Source organism: Bos taurus, chromosome 24 (assembly GCF_002263795.3).
Source record: "Bos taurus isolate L1 Dominette 01449 registration number 42190680 breed Hereford chromosome 24, ARS-UCD2.0, whole genome shotgun sequence".
Taxonomy (NCBI): Eukaryota; Metazoa; Chordata; class Mammalia; order Artiodactyla; family Bovidae; genus Bos; species Bos taurus.
The window spans coordinates 56915662-56937496 of NC_037351.1; the positions used below are offsets into that span (position 1 = coordinate 56915662).

The window sequence follows — 21835 nt, forward strand, 5'->3', positions numbered from 1 at the left end:
GGCATGAGTGCACAGAATGAGAGCACAGTAGGGATCCAGGCGTGCACACACACTTGCACACGTGTGACTACGTGTATATGTATCTATGGGTATGTAAGGTCTCCTGTTTGTAAGTATTCTTTGCAAAAAGTGGTGTCTGTGTATCTCCAGAAGGACACAGGAGAAATGGGCAAGAGCAGAGACAGAAGAGGCAGGTGGGAGTTCATCTTCACTCTGCACCCTTTTATCAATACTATGTGCAATAGTGCAGCCCTTTATCAATACTATTATCTTTGGGGGGGAAATCATTTGTAATTCCCTTTACTGGATGACAATAAATATGTTTATAATAGGTTAATTAAATAATAAATAGATTTAAATCAATATACGTAAGTTGCTTGATTTTCTTATGGTCAGGATGCCATTATGTTTAATTTTTTGAAAATATTACTCAAGGGAATTCCCTGGCAGTTCAGTGGTTAGGGCTCCAAGTTTTTGCTGTCAAGGGCCCAGGTTCAATCCCTGGTTGGGGAAATTAGATCCCGTAAGCCATGTGGTGCTCCCAAAACCAAAAAAAAGTCAATAAAAAAAAATATTATCCCGAAAGGCAATGGGATGGTGAATGGGAATAAATCAAGAGAGGAGAAGACAGGAAAAGATGGAAACCTGTGTAGTCATGGGGAAGAAACACACCTACATTCAACAATGAGTAAATCTTAAAAGTATCTTTGAAGAAGTCCACATACACCCACAAACACATGTTGCATTCCATTCCAAATCAAACACGTGACAAGGCTGCAAGCTGCACACAGCCATCTCGGTCGGAGAGGAAGATAGGGCCCCGTTACACGGGCCTGAGCTGCCAGGGGAAGCAGGTGGAATCAGATCCCAGGGCAGGGCAGTCTTCCGCAGGGATGGAGCTGGGATTGAGAGGAGGAAACAGCAGCAGAGCAGCAGCCGCGGGAGGAGCCGGCTGTTTTCAGCCTAAATTGCTGGCCCTCAGCAAAGTGTCCAAACTCTTCAGCACGGGCACCGCCCCACCCATCATCAAGCTCCAAAAGGGCTCGAGGCTTCCTGGACTCTCAGCCCCTGGGAGCCCTGCTTCCCGCTGCCTCACCCTGGCACACCCTGCCCCTGAGACCACGGGGGTCAACTTGCCGCTCGCCTTTACTCAGGACTCAGCACAGGTGTCCTCACCTCCAGGAAGCCTTCCTTGACCAGGGGAGGCCTCGCCTGGTTCCCTCATACCTCTGCTGAAGCTGCTCCTGCTGTCAGTCACACATGCCCCCCAAGCCTGCTGCCCCGACACCAGCTCAGAACAAACAAGACAGCTTGGACCTTGGGTCCTTGGAGCACTTGCAGATTAGCTGGAAGAAGGGCACTGTACAAGCAGTGTAAAATAAAAACCAGTGGTTTCCAAGTCACACTGTGATGCATGCTGAAAAGGAGGGGCGTGAGGTTACAACGGTCCTCTCCCCATAAGGTCCTCGCTCCCCCAGGCTGAATTCCAGCTCCTCCACGTGCCACAGGTGTGCCACCCTACCTCCTTCCACGGCGGGCATCTGGACGTGGCCCCCCACTGGGCAGCCTCCTTCCTCTCCCCGCCCCTAGTTAACTCCTCCTCATCTTTCTCTTGGCAGCTCGGGCATGCCTTTCCACTAGGAAGCGCTCCCTGATTCCCGTCCAAGGCAGGATGTTTGCTCTGACGTGGGAAGAGGGTGGGTGAAAAAAGCCCACTGGACTGGGCACTGGGGTTCCTGGTGTTCTTGCCAAAAGCGTCATCCTTGGGGAGCTGGGGCGGGCCCCAGAGGGGAAGGACCGGGGGAACAGAGGGCTGTGATGGTAGAGAAATGGGTTTCCAGAAGTTCAGTCAGGAGAACAGGAGACAGGATAGCTGCCCGAGGCAGAAAGCAGGATCCAGGTGAGAGTTTGCTGCAGGAAAGGAACGCGGTTATGTGCGTTTGTAAGCCAGCCAGTGCGAGAAGCGGGGAGGGTTAACTCACCAAGCAACGTGGCTGAGGAGGCAGGAGATGGCTTTCTGGTCCCATCCCCAGGCTCAGAAAAGTAAGCCAGTGTGCTAAGGCAGGGCATGTGTTCATTCCCAAGGACTTCCATCTTTACGCTGGTTCCTGACTGGCACAGAACTACCCAAGGAGTTGACCTGGAGCTACCAGGAGGGTGGAGGGGTAAGCTACATTCACAAACCAACCCACAAACCACCTGGAGTCAAGGAATTTCAGGAACCTGTGACTGAATAAAATTAAACTGGTTTCTTTAGAGTCAAAGCTTTCCGGGATTCTTATATGCTAATGGATAACCTTAAACTTCAAGAGGACAAAGAATTCTGCGTTTCCAGTCTCAGGGACCAAAGAATCTCTGTGTCCAGAAATATCTGGACACACTTGGGACATACCATTCTTGTGTGCTCACAAGAGAATGTCCATCCCATCGCATGGAAACATGTCCCTTAGTTTTGTCAACAGCTGCACAGAGGAAACCAAGGTAGGAAAATCTGCGGGTTTTTCTTCCCTCAAGGCACATTCTGACAACAGGCTTACATCTGTTCTTGATTCTAGCAGCACACAAAAAATGTCCTTCCGCTGAAAAGTACTTGCAATGGGTCTCTCAAAACCCTTGCTTACTAAAGTGGGGCTAAGCCTCTTTTTAAAAAAGAGAACCAACTTTCTGCACTAAACTATGGTTAAGAAAAATGAATGTGGTTCTGGCACTCTTAGACACCGCTCTGCTGGAAGAGGCCCAGGTCCCTGGTATCACTCAGCTGGAGGGTACTTCACAGAGTGACTCACGCTCTGAGTTCTAAAGAAGTGAGTTTGTTGGAGAAAACTGTCCTTCATGTAAAATGTCAAGATATACAGATGACAGTTAAAAAGGAAGTCAGAATGACTGGGAAAATGCCCACGTAGGGATATGGGGGTGGGGGGGAATTAAGAGGGGGAAAGAAGGACGCAGAGGAAGAAGGGAGAGAAGTGGGGGTGCAGGAGAGGATGAAGACTGGTTTCTGGGGTGCAGGGTAGAAGCAGGAATGAAAGGAAAGGGGTCAAGCGCACGCTGAGTGTCCTCTGTGTCTGGGAAGGGCACACAGAGGGGTCAGAATAATAATACTTGGGGGGATTCCACTGGCCAGCCAGTGGTTGGGACTTGGCATCACTGGGGCCTGGGTCCCATCCCTGGTGGAGAACTAGTGGTCTCTAGGTCACATAATAATAATAATGATATTTTTAAAGTCATTTGAAAGCGGTTTTGAGAATCACCAAATTCCCCTATCCTTGGAAAAGACTCTGAAGAGCCAAGATCAAGTCTGAGCTCCCTGCAATGCCTGTGTTCTGAGGGAAGCAATCTACGAGAAATATGACCTGGGAGCCGCATGATCAGCAGAGAACCCTGGGCAGTAGAATGTGAAGGCAGAGCTGGAAAAAAACAGAGGTGAGCGTTTCCACCCACTACGTGCCCCTCTGACAATTCCACAGGCACCCAACCCTGTCCGTTTCCTTGTCCTGGACCACACATCTGATAACACGGCAGCAAGCCCAAAGCAAAGTTCACCCGTACACGCACCAAGCCCATTCTCAGCCAGCTCATCAGATACCTACATAGGGTTGAATCCATGATGGCTACATAAAACTTGAAAAGTACAGCGGAAGAAGGAACGAGGAAGAAATACGTTATTTACTATTTGGGCAACCAACTAGAACTCCCCTTGCTAACTCGTCCGGGGACTCCAGCCTTATCCCCATTCAAACACTATCCAGTCTGGACCTGTTATGACAGAGGCCACATTCCTCATCAGACTGACAGTGATTCCATTTCAACGAAGCCCAATTATAGTGATTTCAATGCCTTTTCAGGAGGCGCTGATACTCAATAGCTTAAAATTACAGCCAGACATCCACAGGAAGACCTGATCCTGCTCAGGGTTTGATACAGAAAGCTGAGGAGGGGAAAACGATGTCGTTGAGCAGACGCCCTCCCTAGGTCTCGGAGCCTGTGATGGGAGGCGGCCCTCGTGGGCACACGCACACATCACCTCCCCATCAGGACCTCCCCACACAGAAGAGCAGAAGACGGGCACCATCTGAGCAGAGCAGGAGGAATCATTACATCAGGGGGATTTCGTGCTTTATCTGTTTTTCTACAGGTGAAATCTCTTTGGAAAACAAAAAAACAAACAAATCAGCTTAACAGGCCGCAGAATCCTGGAGGGAGAGCCTGGGGGCAGGGAAACACAAGGGAAGCTGGCTTCTGGTAGGCCTGGAAGGAGGGTCGGCAATGACGGGGAAACCAGACAAAACCAGAGGTTATTCTAACTGAGGCTGGAACGAGGTGCAGCGGGAGAGGCAGAAAGAGAACAACCTCCTGGTGATTTCTGTGAGTGGGAAACCAGTTATGTCGCTGGAATTGAAGGGACCGGGGAGGAAAAACATTTTCAGCTTGAACTATGAAGCAAATCTGGGCTGTAAAGACCAAAGGATCGGCTTCCTCCTGGAGTGGAAGAGCTAGAAGAAAAGACCGCATGTGTTTGTAGGAAATGAAATAGAAAAGTCATGGGAGAAAAAAAGCACAACCATAAAAGTCAACTACATTCTATAACCCCAAATGACAGGTTGTCTATGGCCATTTTCAAGAAACATCAGTGGTGCTGAGTAAGTGGGACAGAGACCGTATGAGTCACAAAGCCTGAAATAGCTACTACCTGTCCCTTGGCGGAAAATGTCTGCCAGTCCGTGGTCCAGAGCCGGCCTTGAAGCAGCCCTGATTCGGGGCAGGGAGCACTCTTTGCTGCATCACAGCCCCTCGTGACAGAGACCTACACATTCTCCCCCCGTTACTAAAAAGTCAAAACCATTTTATATTCACAAAGGACTGAACAAACGTTACGGTGACTCCAAGGTTCCTGGGTGTGGTGACAAGCAAATTCTTCCCCACTCAGCTCCTTTCTAAAAATAGAGACAGGCAGCAAGAACCTTCTGTTTTCTCTGCAGAACTTGACAGCTATGGTCCACCAGCCCCACCACTCTGAGGACACTGTGTACCTTCCCAGCCCATCAAGTTTCATCCGAAGCCAAGAGAAAGAAGACGCCTCCCGGAGCACCCGTCCTTTGCACCTGTTGCTACTGCCCACGTGAGGACAGACAGGTGCCTGGTCTCCTGACTCCAGCACGTTACCTTTTTTGAACGGCTCCCGGGTTTCCTCCGCTTCTTTGTTAACCCGATTCTGCTGTGGTTCCACCGCAGGTTCGTGGTAGTCAAGCTCATCTTCTGTTTCATCATCACTGTAGGGGACCACTTCATCATTAGGCTGAGAATCCTCGTCAAACGTCGTTTCTGAGTCTCTTTCTGTACTCATTCTGCTGGCAAACTGGAACTACCTGGTTTAAAAGAAAGGGAAACCAGAGTGAGATAGGACCCGTGCCTAGTTTTTGGTTGAATTCTTCCTGTATTCGCTTATGACGCTTTTGACAGAACGTTATTTACCCACATGGACATATGACTGATGAAGGACCCCCAAAGTTCAACTTATCATGCAAATAAGAACAAAACCATTCATTATTGATTAAATGCTTGGGTGAGAATTTACAACAATAATGTAGCTGCCAACTTTTTTTAAGGGTATACAAGCTTTAAGGTTTTATTTCAAATTGTGTGTCTCTACCCAGCAAAATTAATCGGTTCACAACCAACATTAAAATAAAATGAAACGGATTTAAAAATATCAGAGTACAGCAGGCATAGAAAGAGTACTGTTTGGTTAAACACTTTTACAAAGCTGACACATACATATGTTTATTTGCATTGTGGGTCTTAATGGAATTGAATTTCTCTTGGGAAGTGTGCCCTGCTTTCAAAGTTTGAAAACCACTGTCCTACAATATCTGGTTGCAATTAACATTAATATTCTGAGCTTTTACTGTGTGATGTATTTTAAATACCAGCTTAGTCCTCAAATTTTCCTAATGGCTTCTTGAAAACACATTCTAGCCTATTTTCCTGTGACCACCCACTCCTTATATTTAGAATTTGTGTTTGTGTATACACCACTGCATAAAATGACACCACACAAGTGCCAAGTGCAACCTCAGTTCTATTTACATTAGGAATATATTTACACTAATACTTCCTGGCATTATTTACTGATACATAAGCATCATACCTCCATGTACTCGGTATCATTAATAGTGGCAGCTCACATTTATTTAGTGTTAACTGCATGAGGGACTCTGAATGAAATGCTTTATCAACACTGGCTCCTTGAAACTTTCCACATCAACATAGTGAAGGTATTATTGCTATTTGTAGTCTACAGAGGGGGAAACCAAACCTTTACAACACTGGACAACTTGTAAAATATTTACTGAAATTTGGAGGTAAGAATAATTGCTTTCCAAGGATTCATCGTTTATATTCCACTTTCATGTTTTAGTTTTTAGATATTTTAATCAGGGTTAGTTGCCTTGAGTGGAACTATTTAGCTGGCTGCACACTTTTTACCAAATCTAGCATCTTAAACATCTAAATTTTTATAATAAGTGTACATCTAAGAAATGTTCAAATATTTAAGTGAGGATTTTGTCCAACATTATTTAAAATAAAACCCAGAAGCAACATGGATATCCAATGAGTATTGCTATTGTTTAGCTGCTAAGTTGTGTCTGACTCTTTTGCGATCCCACGGACTATAGCCCATCTGGCTCCTCCAGTATTCTCCAGGCAAGAATACTGGAGTGGGTTACCACTCCCTTCTCCAGGGGATCTTCCTGACATAGGGGGCTGAACCCACAACTCCTTCATTTGCAGGCAGGTTCTTTACCACTGAGCCACCAGGGAAGCCAAGTAAAATACTGGACTACTGCAAAACACGAGTAGACTTAAGGGCAGGCAGACTCAGGGTTAAAACCTTTAACTGCCAAGTAAAACATTTTCCCTCTTTCCTAATTTTTTATGGGTTAGTAAATGGCAGTTTCTTGGGATTTTACACTTGCTTAATTGGCCTTACTTGCAGTTTTATGGTTTAACTAGTATTTAAATTTAATACACTCCTTAGGGCTTCCCTAGTGGCTGAGACGGTAAAGAATCTGCCTACAATGCAGGAGACCTGGGTTCAATCCCTGGGTCGGGGATCTCTCTTGAGAAGGGAATAGTATTCTTGCCTGGAGAATTCCATGGACAGAGGAGCCTAGTGGGCTACAGACCATGGGGTCACAAAGAGTTGGACACAACTGAATGCCTAACACACATACACACTTTTAAAAATTCTCAAACTCTTAAGGGCAGACTTTCATCAGAAATCTTTCAGAACAAAAATAATAAAAGTGGTGACCATGTACTGGACACCTATTTTATATCAAGCAGGACAACCCCGTGAGGTAGATATTATCTACCCATCTTTCGGATAAGGAGGCTGGGGCTCAGCTGGTAAGTGACAGAATCAGGATCTCATCTCTCCATCGCAAGGGCACACACAGCATGCAAAGGCCTGAAAGCACCACGGAGAAAGTTTCCTTATTGTATTAATAGAAAGCGTGTGAAAGTATGTGAGTCATTCAGTCATGTCAGACTCTTCGTGACTCATGGACTGTAGCCCACCAGGCTCCTCTGTCCATGGAATTCTCCAGGCAAGAATACTGGAGTGGGTAGCTATTCCCTTCTCCAGAGGATCTTCCTGACCCGGGGATCGAACCCAGGTCTCCTGCATTGCAGGCGGATTCTTTACCATCTGAGCCACCAGGGAAGCCCATATTATTAATAGTAAACACACACAGCATGCATTTGCCATTCTAAGCATGTGTAAGTATCCAGGTTAGTGGCATAAATGCCTTCTATAGAAACACTTCGTAAGTGATTGTTTTGTCATCATTACTGCCGAGTGCCTGTGTGTTTATTTCCCGTGTTAAGATTGGATCCAGTCCTTTGAGTTTGAAGGAGACAAACAAAAAGGAATAGACTTCTTAACCACAAGCCACGTGACCCAAAGAAAATAGCCACTGCACAACCCGCCCACTCACCACCCAAACACCCACTCCAGGCCAGATCTGTGTGGCTGCCTTGGAAGGCTGGGCGGGGAGTTCTGAGCTGAGCAGGAAGCTCTCTGCTGTGCGTGTGTGTGAGTGTGTGTGATATGCAGACATGTGTGTGTGAGTGTTTGTGATATGCAGACACTCTGTCGTCTTAGACTACCGAAGAAAAATTTGTAGGAAATCATTCCCTTGAAGCTCTTGGGGATATGGAGCAGCTTTCCAGGTCTAGTCATAATCCTGTCAGGCAGGCACTACATAAAATACAGATTTGGAAACTTTATGTCTGTCCCCACCACTCCAGCCCATCACAGACACCTGTGAATTTATTCAACCTTCACTGAGCATCTACTAGGCACACGCTGCGACCTTAGGCACTAGGAACTGAACTGCCACCCAGGTTACTGAGGGATGAAAGTGAAAGTGTCAGGCACTCAGTCATGTCCGACCTTTGCGACCCTATGGACTGTAGCCCACCAGGCTCTTGTCCACAGGATTCTCCAGGCAAGAACACTGGAGTGGGTTGCCATGCCCTCCTCCAGGGGATCTTCCCGACCCAGGGTTCGAAAACCCGCGTCCCTTATGTCTCCTACCGAGGGATACAGATATGTAAATTATGTGTGGGTCCTGAGACATTTCTCCCCAGACACACACCTCCAACCCACTCCCTCCTCTTCATCCCCGCAGCCACCACCATAATGCAGGACACCACAATCTTGCTCCTTAAATGCCGCAGGTGCAATCTAACAGGACTTAACCACCATGAGCTAGCATGTCCCTCAGAGTCATGCCTTTCTCCTGCTTAGACCCTTCTTGTGGATTATAGACTGAACTGCCTCCACCAAACTGAAAGATTAGCCCTAACTCTTAATGTAACTGCACTTGAAGACAGGGCCTTTAGAGGTGCTGCTGCTTAGGCGCTTCAGTCGTGTCCCACTCTTTGCGACCCCATGGACTGCAGCCCGCCAGGCTCCTCTGTCCATGGGATTCTCCAGACAAGAATACTGGAGTGGGTTGCCATGCCCTCCTCCAGGGGATCTTCCTGCCCAGGGATCGAACCCATGTCTTTTTTAACTTTTGCATTGCAGGTAGATTCTTAACCCACTGAGCTACCTGGGAAGCCCTTTAAAGAAGTGACGGAGGTTAAACAACATTATATGTGTGGGGCCCCAATCAGACAGTTCTCCTGTCCATATAAGAAGAGGAAAAACCACCTAAGAGCTCTGTCTTTCTGTGTATGCACAGAAGAAAGGCCCCGTGGGGACACTGCAAAATGGCGGTCAAGGAGAGCATCCTCTCCAAAAACCACACAGGAGGCCCTTCTGTCTCTGCCGTTGAGAGCTTACAGTCTAGACAAGAGTCAGCATGTGACAGCCTGAGGGCCAGATTTGGCCAATCGTCTGTTTTTGTAAATAAAGTTTTATTCGAACACATCCTTGCTCACTCCTTCATGTACTGCTTATGGCCAATTTTACACAATAACAGAGTTGAATAGTTGTGATGGACAATGAATGGTAAAAATATTCACTATCTGGCCCTTTACACACAAAAAGTCTGCTGACCCCCAAACTAAAACAAAAGATAATAAGGGAACAACAAAACAAGCGGGCAACAACTAACGCCCACAGCCAGACACAACTATAACCGACCTGGACACATCATGGGTGCTTTCTGAAGGTGTGAAACAAACCACCGGGGCCAGTGGTGGGAAAACATCCCTAAACCATACATTCGCCCTACTGATTGTTAACGGTACTCTTTCAGCTGCAGCACAGTTGTGTGACTGGAGAGGACGCACAATTCCAAATACTGAGGGAACAACACACCATCATCTCTGGCTTCATGTGAGGAAGCTGTGGTTATGCGTCTTCTCATACCCAGTCCAATTCGGCATTTCATCATTAATCCATGTGCTTACAATCATGGCAACAGATGGAAAGGTGAGTAAATGTTGGAGCAAGGCAGCAAAAATTTTATCAGGACTTTTGAAAACTTGTCAACGTAATACAGCATTCAAGGATTTTTCTGGTCACATGATCTTAGGAAAACAGAATCTTTAGCTCCTGCTCAGGCTGAGAAGCAGCATAATTTCATTGAAAAGAACACAGGTCTGGATTCAAATCCTGGCTCTGCCATTCACCAGTTTACCACTTGGATGGGTTGTTTAACATTTTGGAAGGGAAGAGGAGAAGATGCTTCATTCTCCGTCCTGCCTTCTGCAGTATTCAATCCTCTTGGTCATAAACCCCAGAAGATAGGAGGAGTAAATGGCAGGATTTCCAAACTCGAACCCCTAACATCTATCATCTGTCATCTTTGAATACTTGGCTATGAAATACTTGTCAAGTGACTGAATGCCTGAAATTCTCTGTTCCTTTTGTAGTGGATGGGGTGCTAAAGGAGAGAGAAAAAGGAGACTCAGGCGCAAAGAAATACCTTTCTGCCCTTGCAATAGAACTCTGAGGTCAGAAGTAACGAAAGTACAAACTTTCGCTGCGATCATAAGGTTCCTAGATTCAAATGAAGGGAAAGAAGGAACAAGGAGCGTCCTGACACGGCCAGGGTCTGACCTGTACACAGACACACTCAGAGGCTGGGGAGGCCAAGAGTCCCTGATCAATATGTCTTTGTGGTACAAACGGATTTGTGTCCGCAGTGGCCCAGCCTAAACCAGGAAGGGAGACTCACGGCAGTCATGTTTGTTCTTCTTCATCTTTTTATGGCTCCGTAAAGTCCTCAGCAAGAAAGGGTATTTCTGACATGGATTTCTTATTTCATTTGCCTATTCATTATTATTATTCTTACAGATAAAGCAGATTATTATTAGATACAGATATTTTTTATTACAGAAAAATATTACAAAATATTTAACATGAGATATTATCATGATATGCAGATTCCCCGGTGGTTCAGCAGTAAAGAATCCACCTACAATGTAGGAGCTGAGGGTTCGATCCTTGGGTCAGGAAGATCCCCTGAAGAAGGGGACCTACTCCAGTATTCTTGGAAAATCTCACGAACAGAGGAGCCTGTCAGGCCACAGTCCATGAGGATGCAAAGATCAGACACGACTTAGTGAGTAAACAACAGAGAGACCCTAAAGCAGAGGACACAGTTAAGCAGAGCTCATATTCCTGATCCACAAAAATCGTGAGATGAGTTTCAGCTGCTGTTTTGGAGTCATTTGTTATGTAGTAATAGAAAACTAATACACATACCATTAATCACAAATAACGAGAACTCTATGGTAAGATACCTAATATGGCTGCTATTGTTTCCATTTATTCCAAGAGGAGCCCCATTAAAGAGGCAGCAGCAATCTTTATCACCCGAGTCAGTCCAGACACAGGCCACATACCCTGTCTGGAATCTACTCAATTCTCTTGAGAGCAAAATCTGACAAGCTTGATGACCGTTGTAATTAGACAAGAATAATCTCACGAACCAAGAGTAATAAAAACCTATCTAAGATCTAGATTAAATTCAAACTTTACACTGTTCTAGAAGCAACACAATTATCGTTCCTAGGATAAACAAGGTTATATTGTTTTATTTTCTTCTAAACTGAAGCCTCGAAAACCTAGACGTCTGGGACAACTAACATGAAATTGTGCTCAGTCGCATCCGACTCTGTGGACCATGCCATAGCCCGCCAGGCTCCTCTGCCTATGGAATTTTCCAGGCAAGAATACTGGAGAGGGTTGCCATTTCCTACTCCAGGGCATCTTCCCAACTCAGGGACTGAACCGCGTCTGTTGTGTCTCCTGCACTGGCAGGCGGGGTCTTTACCGCTAGCGCCACCTGAAAAGCGCCAGCATCAAACTAAGGGCCCATTAATACCACCGTTGTGGGGACAGCTCAGTCAGGCCTTTACTCATGATACAAAAGGCTTCTCCGGGTCCACAGCTTCGTCCTCTGTTCCTCAGAAAGACCACCCCAGGGCCCTTTGTCACAAGAGAAGACTGACTCCCACTTCATATCACACAACCGGGATGACTACGTTAAAAAAGGCGCAGAGGAATCTGGAAATTTTGCCTCTCAGAGAGGGCAGTTTTGTCAGTTTCCTGATAAAACTTAAAAGGATTTCTTGGTGACACTGCCACCCCAGCTCTGTCGCGGGCTCCCTAACATAGCCTAGTAACGGCGGCCACTTCCTGTTACTATGAGGCTGCCCCTTGCCTTCACTCGCAAGTATCTGCGTGCACGTCGTCGCGCACAGTCAACATGGAATTATTCTGAGATGGGTGGTCGGGCGCTACCATTGTCCTTTTACCAAAGAGAAAACTAAGGTGCTTAAGGAATCTTCCCGAGGTTATTTAGCTCCGACTGGATTCACCCCCTCAGCACATCCCCAGCTCTGTGCTAGGTGTGATGCAGAACACGCATCGAGGCTTCAGGCTGGAATCGAAGATCCATCCAGGAAGCATCGAGCTTCCCCGGAGGGCACGGCAACCCACCGAAGTATTCTTGCCTGGAGAATCCCATGGACCATGGAGCCTGGCAGCCTATAGTCCGTGGGGTCACAAAGAATCAGACATGACTGAGCACGCGTGCACAGCAGGAAGCATCAGAGCCCACTTCCCAACTGCAGGTGGTAACTGCTCTCCTTGTCTACAAACCATCTGAGCGCCTCCTAAGTCACAGGAAACACGTAAGCAAAGGATACGGAGAACTTGACCAAACAAAGCCAACTTTGACGCCTACAGACAGGTTTCTCCTACACCAAAGAGTTGCAAAAATTTAAAAGCTTCTCCCTTTATATCATGCTCAAGTATACTGAAATCAGTAATCATTTCTAAGCTGTCTTGAGCTGGGCAGGGTGCGTGGGAGTCACAGAGCGGATCAGGTACTCAGGGTGGAAGAGAGATTTTCAGAAACGAGGAACAGCTGGAGTGAAGACCCAGTCACAGGGAAGTATAAGATACCCACCCGGCTGAAAGATTTAGGGCACCGGGCTCGTGAGCGGCTGGCTGGAGTCCACTCCCCCAGCCTAAGAGGGCCTGACATGGACTTCATTCCAGCGACTGGAAGGGAGCACTGAGCATATTTACAAGGAGAGACAGCCGATCTGCCCAGCGCCTCAAGAAGATGAATCTGATAGCAGAGGGGTGTGGGTGGCCAGAAAGGTGACAGCCGGGCAGGGAGACCATCCCGAGGTCACAGCGGACACTGAGCATCTCCCAGGCACAGTTCTGTCACCTGCAAACCCAAGCAGTTCGGTCCGATGACCTCTGGAGACACGTTTAGCAGTAACACTCGGTGAGCGGATGTAGCTGCAGCAAGAAGGAACACAGGCCTAACTTAGGGTGGTGGCAACTAGAAAAATGTGTTTCAAATTAAGATCGGGTTGGGCTGCCATTCTTTTGTCTGGAAAACTAAGAAAAAAGTAAAATAAAGACTAATATTCTCATAGGAAAACAATGCCAGAATTCCCCATATGTTTACTTTGGAGATTCAGCTTCAATCCACAACGTGTTTTTATAACACATACTGAAAGTTACCAGGAGAAAAGCATGGTTATTTTTACATTCAAGCTTCATCCTTGCTTATTAGAGACAATGGTCCCATTTTACTTCACTACTGTTGCTTCTATGATTAGGTTTTTCAATTATGTTCGTGTTTGAATGATATAAAATCATTGGGGCTTTACAACTGACAGTTGCCTGGAAGCCAAACCTCCAAGGTAAAACAAAAAGTTAATCTGTTGAGTTGAATTCATTTTAATATTTGAAGAATCACTAGCCTATTGATGGATGGATGCAATTCACAAAAAGATTACACTACAAAAGGATATAAGAAGCCACATCATTTTGCAAAACTGAACATAAATCTTAAAAAATTTGGAAAGAGATTTGTATTCCCCATTCAGATTCAAGAGGAACTGCTTGTTTGAATAAAAGGGTAGGAAAAGGGCAGATATGATAAGTAAATGGGAATAAGCACACAGGAAAAGATTACTCTTGCAAGTAATTACAGGGCATACTGATGAAACAGTAAGACACCATTTTATGCCTATTAAGTTAACGATATTCAATGACTATATCTAATGCTGGGCAGTTGTAAAGCTCTCTCTCTCACACACCTACATACACACACACACACACACACGCACAACCACTGCTGCTCGCAATGAAATCGATACATGCCAATGGAAAACAGGAGGAAAAGGGGATGACAGAGGATGAGATGGCTGGATGGCATCACTGACTCAATGGACATGAGTTTGAGTGAACTCCGGGAGTCGGCAATAGACAGGGAGGCCTGGCATGCTGCAGTCCATGGGGTCGCAAAGAGTCGGACACGACTGAGCAACTAACACTTTTACTTTCCTGTACCAATACACTAAAGATACTTGTAATATGTGACCCAGTAAGCTCATTCATAGAAATTTCCAACAAAAACAATTCAACAAGTAAAATAAGTATTCACAGAAAAATTTTAGATTGTTGTCGTCAGCTATATAAAGCTGGAATGGAAACCACCTGAATGTCCACCAGTATAATAGTTTTATAAGTTATGATTTTAGAGTAGCAAAAAAATGACAGCCCTAGAAACACAGGAAATGCCTTAAATACGATATTAAATTGGAGGAAAGACTGAAATCAGAATTGTGTCCTATTACAGTATCTCTATAAATAATACATACATGTATATTTTGGAAAAGAATTTTTGCTGGAGAAAGAAACCCAATGTGTGTGTTTATTTTTCTGGAATAATCAACAATCAAGGACTTCCCTGGTGGCTCAGTGGTTAAGAGTCTGCCTGCCAGTGCAGGATACACAGGTCCCATCCCTGTTCTGGGAAGATCCCACATGCCCGGGGACAACTAAGCGTGTGCCACAACTACTGAGCCTACGTCTAGAGCCCAGGAGCCGCGCCTACTGAAGCCCACGCGCCCTGGAGCCCCCGCTCCACAACGAGAGAGGCCGCCGCAGTGAGAAGCCCACGCACCCACGGACTGAGTGGCCCCCGCTCGCCGCAACTAGAGAAAAACCCGAGCAGTGATGAAGACCCAGCACAGCCAAGTAAGTGATAACTCAACAACTGATGGTCCCTCCACCCCTCACCCCGCCCCCGCTTACAGCTGAAGACCATTCAGCAGTCACTTAGGTGCTGGGCTCAATTCCTGAAAGCCTCACGATGTAACTAAAAAGCAGGTGTTATCCTCATTTTGCAGGCTTTCTAGAGGTTAGGTAACTGCTCCAGGGTCATAAATGAGATTTCAATCAGATGTTTTTGCCCTCAAATCTCTTACGATCTGTCTCAGAGCTGGTCAAAGGCAGAGAAAAGACGTGTCAGAGCGCCCAGCCATACCTTTTTTCCTTACTATCAATCCTGCTTCTTTGCAAATGATTGCAAAGCCAAAAGTGCCAGCTTTCATCCAGAGGCGGTCTGAGACCAAAAAAGGGATGCTTGGCGTGTCAGGGCAGGAGAGATGAGACCTACCTTTTTATCTTTCATATCATAATCGTCATCACCTTCCCAGTGCATTAGTCAACGTAAAATCCCGATTCCCTCCTAAGGATCGTGTGGCTGCGTGTGCTAGTCACTCAGTCCTGTCTGACTCTTTGCGACCCCATGGACTGAAGGATTATGGGATGCCATGACATCTAGTCTAGATCCTTCTTTTCCTTAGAGCCCTGGCTGACCTGTACTCTGTGTGGCTGGAGACCCCAAACCACCAGCCTTCACTAAACTTCCAGGCTGCCTGCAATAAACACAATAGACCTCAAGAGCCCTGGGCAGAGGTCCAGTGACAAGATGATTTAAAATGTTAGTTGTTCCTCATCCCACTATAATCTGCATCTGAAAAGTCTGTTGTTGTTCAGTCGTGTCCGACTTTTTGAGACCCCATGGATTGCAGCACACTAGGCTTCCCTGGCCTTCACTGTCTCCCACAGTTTGCCCAAACTCATGTCCATTGAGTCAGTGATGCCATCTAACCATCTCATCCTCTGTGGTCCCCTTCTCCTCCTGCCTTCAATCTTTTCCAGTATCAGGGTCTTTTCCAATGAGTCGGCTCTTCCCATTAGGTGGCCAAAGTAGTGGAGCTTCAGCATCAGTCCTTCCAATGAACACGCAGGACTGATCTCCTTTAGGATGGACTGGTTGGATCTCCTTGCAGTCCAAGGGACTCTCAAGAGCCTTCTCCAACACCACAGTTCAAAAGCATCAATTCTTCAGTCCTCAGCCTTCTTTATGTTCCAACTCTCACATCCATACATGACTACTGGAACCATAGCTTCGATTATACAGACTTTTGCTGGCAAAGTGATGTCTCTGCTTTTTATTTATTTTTTTGTCTCTGCTTTTTAATACACGGTTTAGGTTTGTCATAGCTTTTCTTCCAAGGAGCTTCAACTGAAAATACAAACCCCCTCCTGGTACTTTTTTCTAATATAAAGATGTCATAAATTTTCCAAATATTCATATGTAAAGATGTTTCAAGGTTTAAGTAGATAGTATGTATGACTGACACATCAAGGATGATCAGTGCACATATTTGGTATCTTTTCTAGACACTGTCAAGGTTTTATGAATGTCTACACTCTGTCACAGAGTCTTACTTCTTGGTCCATTTGAATGTTAACATCTTCACAAATTCTGGGTCCCAGAGGTTTAAGGGATGAAGGCCACACCTGATATTTAATCAATGTCTCCTCTACTATATTTAAAGTCAGCTTAGAAGACTCAGCTTAGATTACAAACTCTACCCAGACAGCTGAATTCACACCCAAAGCTTGGGACCAGGATTGTCCTGCAAATATGTGGTTAATATTTCATATGTCCCCTGGACACTCATTTGGTCTGAACAATCTCCAGAGTTTCCTACAGGCAGCCAGCTATACTATCTGTTCTGGCTTTCAGATTTTTGGACAGGTCAACTAACAGAAGTATCTAAGTTTCTACATATTCAATAGGTTTAAGGATTTATGAGAATATTTATAATATTGTTGTTCAGTCACTAAGTCATGTCCGACTCTTTATGACCCCATTAACTGCAGCATGGATAGGCTTCCCTGTCTTTTACCGTCTCCCAAAATTTCCTCAAACTCGTGTCCACTGAGTCAGTGATGCCATCCAATCATCTCATCCTCTGTTGCCCCCTTCTCCTCCTGCCCTCAGTCTTTCCCAGCATCAGGGTCTTATAATATAGAGCTTCTGTTTTTCTGAGATGAGGGTGGTGAGTGTTTAAAAAGAGCTCACGACACATTCTATAAGGGCTTCCCCAGTGGCTCAGTGGGTAAAAAAAAAAAAAAAAAAAAATCCACCTGCAATGCAGGAAATGCGGGTCTGATGCCTGAGTTAGGAAGACCCCTTGGAGGAGGAAATGGCAACCCACTCCAGTAATCTTGCCTGGAAAATCCCACGGACAGAGAAGCCTGGTGGGCTTCAGTCCACGGGGTCACAAAAGAGTCAGACACGACTGAGTGACCAAAAACAAAACAAACATATCCTATGTATCAGGCAATGAGCTGAATGCCTGGCAAGTACTATTTTATTTCATTTGCTCAGGGTCCAATTGTTAGCCCCATTTTACAGATGAGAAAACTGACAGAGATGTTAAGTTCCCTGCCCAAGGGCATACAGGCAGTACATGGGATCAGAATCCTTGTTGAAAGCCTATGCTCTTAGTCACAACACTCAATGCCTTAATTGTACCTAATAACATTACCATGGGGTTAAGCTGGAGAAGAGATAATTAATCCAATTTATAGCTGAGGAGACACATAACTAAGAGACACACAGTTAACTTTGTGTGGGAGCTAGGATGGGAGCGTGTCCAGTCTGGATGCCCTTGACATCCTCCAATATCTCCACTCAGGGTTCAACTTCTGTGGACACTGAGCAACGGGAGGAGCATAAAACGGAGGTCATTATGAGCAAGCAGGGTCCTCCCTTGCCAGGGAATTCCTCAGTGTCACCTAGAACCCAGGTCTCTGCCTTTACATGAGCTGCCTTTTGCCCCCCGTTCACCTGGAGGGAAGCCGGTCTTGGAGCTGCCTGGTTCCCACCCTCTCTCCTGCCCAGCCTCTCACACTGGTTTCCCCAGGGTGCCCACTGGCAGCGTCCTTAGCAGAGCCCTTGGGGCAGCAGGAGCCAGCAGTTCGGCCGCCTTCTCTTTTAAATCTATGGTGCACAATAGAATTTTTATTTGAAGAACTGTGGCTTTCAAAAAAAAAAGATATAATGACCACTGCCCTGACCCATTCTCCCAGAAACTAAGAATGAGAGATGTGTGTGATATCGTGACTTAAATAATAAGAAGTAGCTCTTTGGTCCTTGTCCTATTCCTGGTATGCTGCTGCTAAGTTGCTTCAGTCATGTCCGACTCTGTGCGACCCCATAGACGGCAGCCCACCAGGCTCTGCCATCCCCGGGATTCTCCACGAAAGAACACTGGAGTGGGTTGCCATTTCCTTCTCCAATGCATGAAAGTGAAAAGTGAAAGTGAAGTGGCTCAGTCGTGTCTGACTCGTAGCGACCCTATGGACTGCAGCCCACCAGGCTCCTCTGTCCATGGGATTTTCCATAGATCTCCTAAAAACTTGGAATTTCCTAAGTGGTGAGAGTTATAAAAGTACCTTTTGCTATTTAATGGGGTGACTTTCAGAAAGCATCCACGGATTGGGGAAGGGGCTATTGATCGAATCAACTGCCAATCAGTTCAGTTCAGTCACTCAGTCGTGTTCGACTCTTCGCAACCCCATGAATCACAGCACGCCAGGCCTCCCTGTCCAGCAGCGATTTAACCAATCACGCCGTAAGATGCAGTCCTGTAAAGTCCTAAAGGAGATGGTCTGGAGAGCTTCTGGGTTGGGGAACAGGTGGACACATGGGGAGGATGGCTTGCCCTGTGCGTCTCTTCCATCTGGCTGTTCCTGAGCTACAGCCTTTTGTAATAAACCAGTAATCTAGAATAAGTAAATCATTCCAGTCCTGTGAGCTGTGTTAGCAAGGTAATTGAAGCCCACAAGGAGGTCGTTGGAACCCCCCATCTACAGCTGGAAGGTCAGAAGCACAGGTGGCAACCTGCACTTGCCTCTGGCGTCTGAACTGGAGAGAGAGCCGCCTTGTAGGGCTGAGCTCGTAACCCACAGGATCTGAGGCTCTCTCCAGGCAGATAGTGTCAGAATTATGCCAAACTTAGGACAGCCACCTGGGGTCAGAAAATTGCTTGGTGGTGTGAGAAAGCACACACACACTAGAATTGGGTGTAGAATCATTTAATATGACTCATCCAAGTTCCCACAGCTAGTCAGGGGCAGGCTGCAACCGCAGAGACCTACAAAGGGGATGGGTTGGTTGGCCCAGCTTTCAGGTAATAAGGAGTGTATTCCCTGTAGAAGATTCGAAAACAGTAGCAAAGCCAACTAAAAAGTCATAATTTTTATTACTTTATTATTGCCATGAATGGATGTCAGTGATAAAATACTCCTCAAAGATCTTTCTATTGTAGTTCCTGCTCAATTTTAATAATATAGAAGTAAACTTTTAAAAAATACTTTTTCTACAATAAATGTGGGATTCTGGGGGCTTCCCTGGTGGTTTGGTGGTAAAGAAGCCGTTCCCTTCTCCAGCGGATCTTCCTGACCCAGGAATTGAACCTGGGTCTCCTGAATTGCAGGAGGATTCTTTGCCAGCTGAGCTACCAGGGAAGCCCCCAATAATATAGAAGTAAACTTAAAAAAAATAGTTTTTCTTCAGTAAATGTGGGATTCTGGGGGCTTCCCTCATGGCTCCGTGGTAAAAAATCTGCATGCCAGTGCAGGGGACATGGGTTCCATCCCTGATCTGGGAAGACTCTTCATGCCGCAGAGCACCTATGTCCACGTGCCACAACTGGTATTTAATGTAAATAAAGGCAGCCTGCGCAAACAGAAATGACTAACGCAGGCCTTGCACAAACAGCTATTCTGATTTGCATTGTAAGAGAAAACACCAACCCATAGAGACGTCCAACATTTCTTAAAACAGCCTCAAAATGCTCCAAGGTTTTAAAAAGTACCAATTAAATAAGGTCTCCACTCCATCTCCTAAAAAACATGGCCCCAGGAAAAATGCCAATTCATTCTGGAGCTTTCTTTCCCCTCTCGATCAATACTTGCTTCTCTTTAAAGTTCCTATGTGCCTTCCGGGAGCGTGAGCACTCAGTGGCCAGGCTGGTGCTGGATTGAGCAATACCTGCCCCTCCCTTTCTGCCTTTTCACGCTCTGGCCACCTGATGCGGAGAACCGACTTACTGGAAAAGACCCTGATGCTGGGAAAGATTGAAGGCGGGAGGAGAAGGGGCAACGACAGAGGACGAGATGGTTGGCATCACCGACTCAATGGACGTGAGTCTGAGTAAACTCCGGGAGTTGGTGATGGACAGGGAGGCCTGGTGTGCTGCAGTTCAACGGGTCATAAAGAGTCGGCACTACTGAGAGACTGAACTGACTGACCCCACTCCAGCCTCACCCCCAACAGAAAGGCATTGTAATACAGAGATAACATTTCCTTTTTAAAACGCTGAAGTGAAATAAAAAGTAAATACATTTGAGTAGTTTTTGCTCTTTCCCATGCCGCCTGCTCTGAGGGCCCAGAGTTCAAGGACTTGCCCTAACGAACAGAAAATTGACTTCCTCAGCCCTATTGTTATCGACATACTATTCACAACTTTTATCATAACGGCTACAAATGCTATAAAGTTTTGTAATAGTTAATGTGTGACTTCCCCTGCTTTAGGTGCAGGCCTGCTCTGGAATCCTGAGTTGAGGCCGGAGGATCGTTCCTCTATTTAGGAAACAAGGCTCATGGCCAGTGTCGCCTCTGGGTCTAGGGAGCAAGCAGGCTCTGACTGAGATGTCCAGGGATGTCCCCATCACCTCCCACCCCCACCTCCACTCTCCAGAGTAGATCCTCAACTGTCCATCATCAACCAATGCCGGGGACAAACACCCAACAAGTGGCAAACCTCACTGTCCTGAACTCAACATTTCAACCCAATAATCCTCCTGACTGCCCAGAGCTCTTTAAAAGAAAAGGAAAAAACAGTGTAAGAATGAAGAGAAGAGCACCAATCAATCCGTAAATGAGAGGCTTAAATAATCCATCACCCTCCATAGCCAAGTCAGGAATGAATATGTGCATGAAAACACACACTCCAAGAAAAACCTACACAAAAGCCTTTCAATACTACATGGATTTGAACTTTAGGTATCTGGAACAATTTAAGATCTCTTCAAAGCATGTTTTAAAGCACTCTAAAGGCCTGTGCTCTGGATTTACAATCAGCCAGTCCTTAATATTTGAGTTGTGACTCGCATGCTCTGTCATCCTACAGTCAACAAAAAGCCAAGCTACGCTCAAGACCCAAAGTTGGTTGTTGGCCACAAAACAGGCCACCCCCAAACAATCCTCAGCTGGACCTGCCTAGCAGGTCAGCCCATGGGCTCCGGGCTGGCTACAGTCAGACTCAGAGGCCACGCCCTCTCCTCCTCTGCTTTTTCCAACCTCAGATATCTGGCGATGGTGACTTTGTGTGTTAGATTTCCAAAGTCTACACACCACACACAGAAAACAATGTTGCCCGGCCCTGATGCGGCTAATTCTGCGTATGTCTGCACATACCAATGAGGATCTACCTTTATGAATGCTTGCCACAGTTTAAACACTTAGGCTATCAGTAAGAGGAATCATTTCTAGAGATTAAAATTTTGGTATTGAGACCAAATACAAAAATACATTCTGAAATCTGCATCAGTGACTCTCAAGAAACAGCTGTCCTAGGTCCAGTGGGGGAATCTGGGCCACCGTTCAGGTTGTCTTCAAAAGCTGTGGAC

At 46.1% G+C, this 21835-nt stretch overlaps 1 protein-coding gene across 1 annotated transcript in view; it reads right to left on the minus strand.

Annotated features, from left to right (window-relative positions):
* ATP8B1 (ATPase phospholipid transporting 8B1) overlaps positions 1-21835 on the minus strand; it is a 107694-nt gene that overhangs the window by 46812 nt on the left and 39047 nt on the right. Inside the window, exon 2 of the mRNA NM_001192839.1 lies at positions 5164-5366. Coding sequence (NP_001179768.1) covers positions 5164-5344 — 181 coding nt within the window. The 5' untranslated portion in view covers positions 5345-5366. The remainder of the gene's footprint in view (positions 1-5163; positions 5367-21835) is intronic.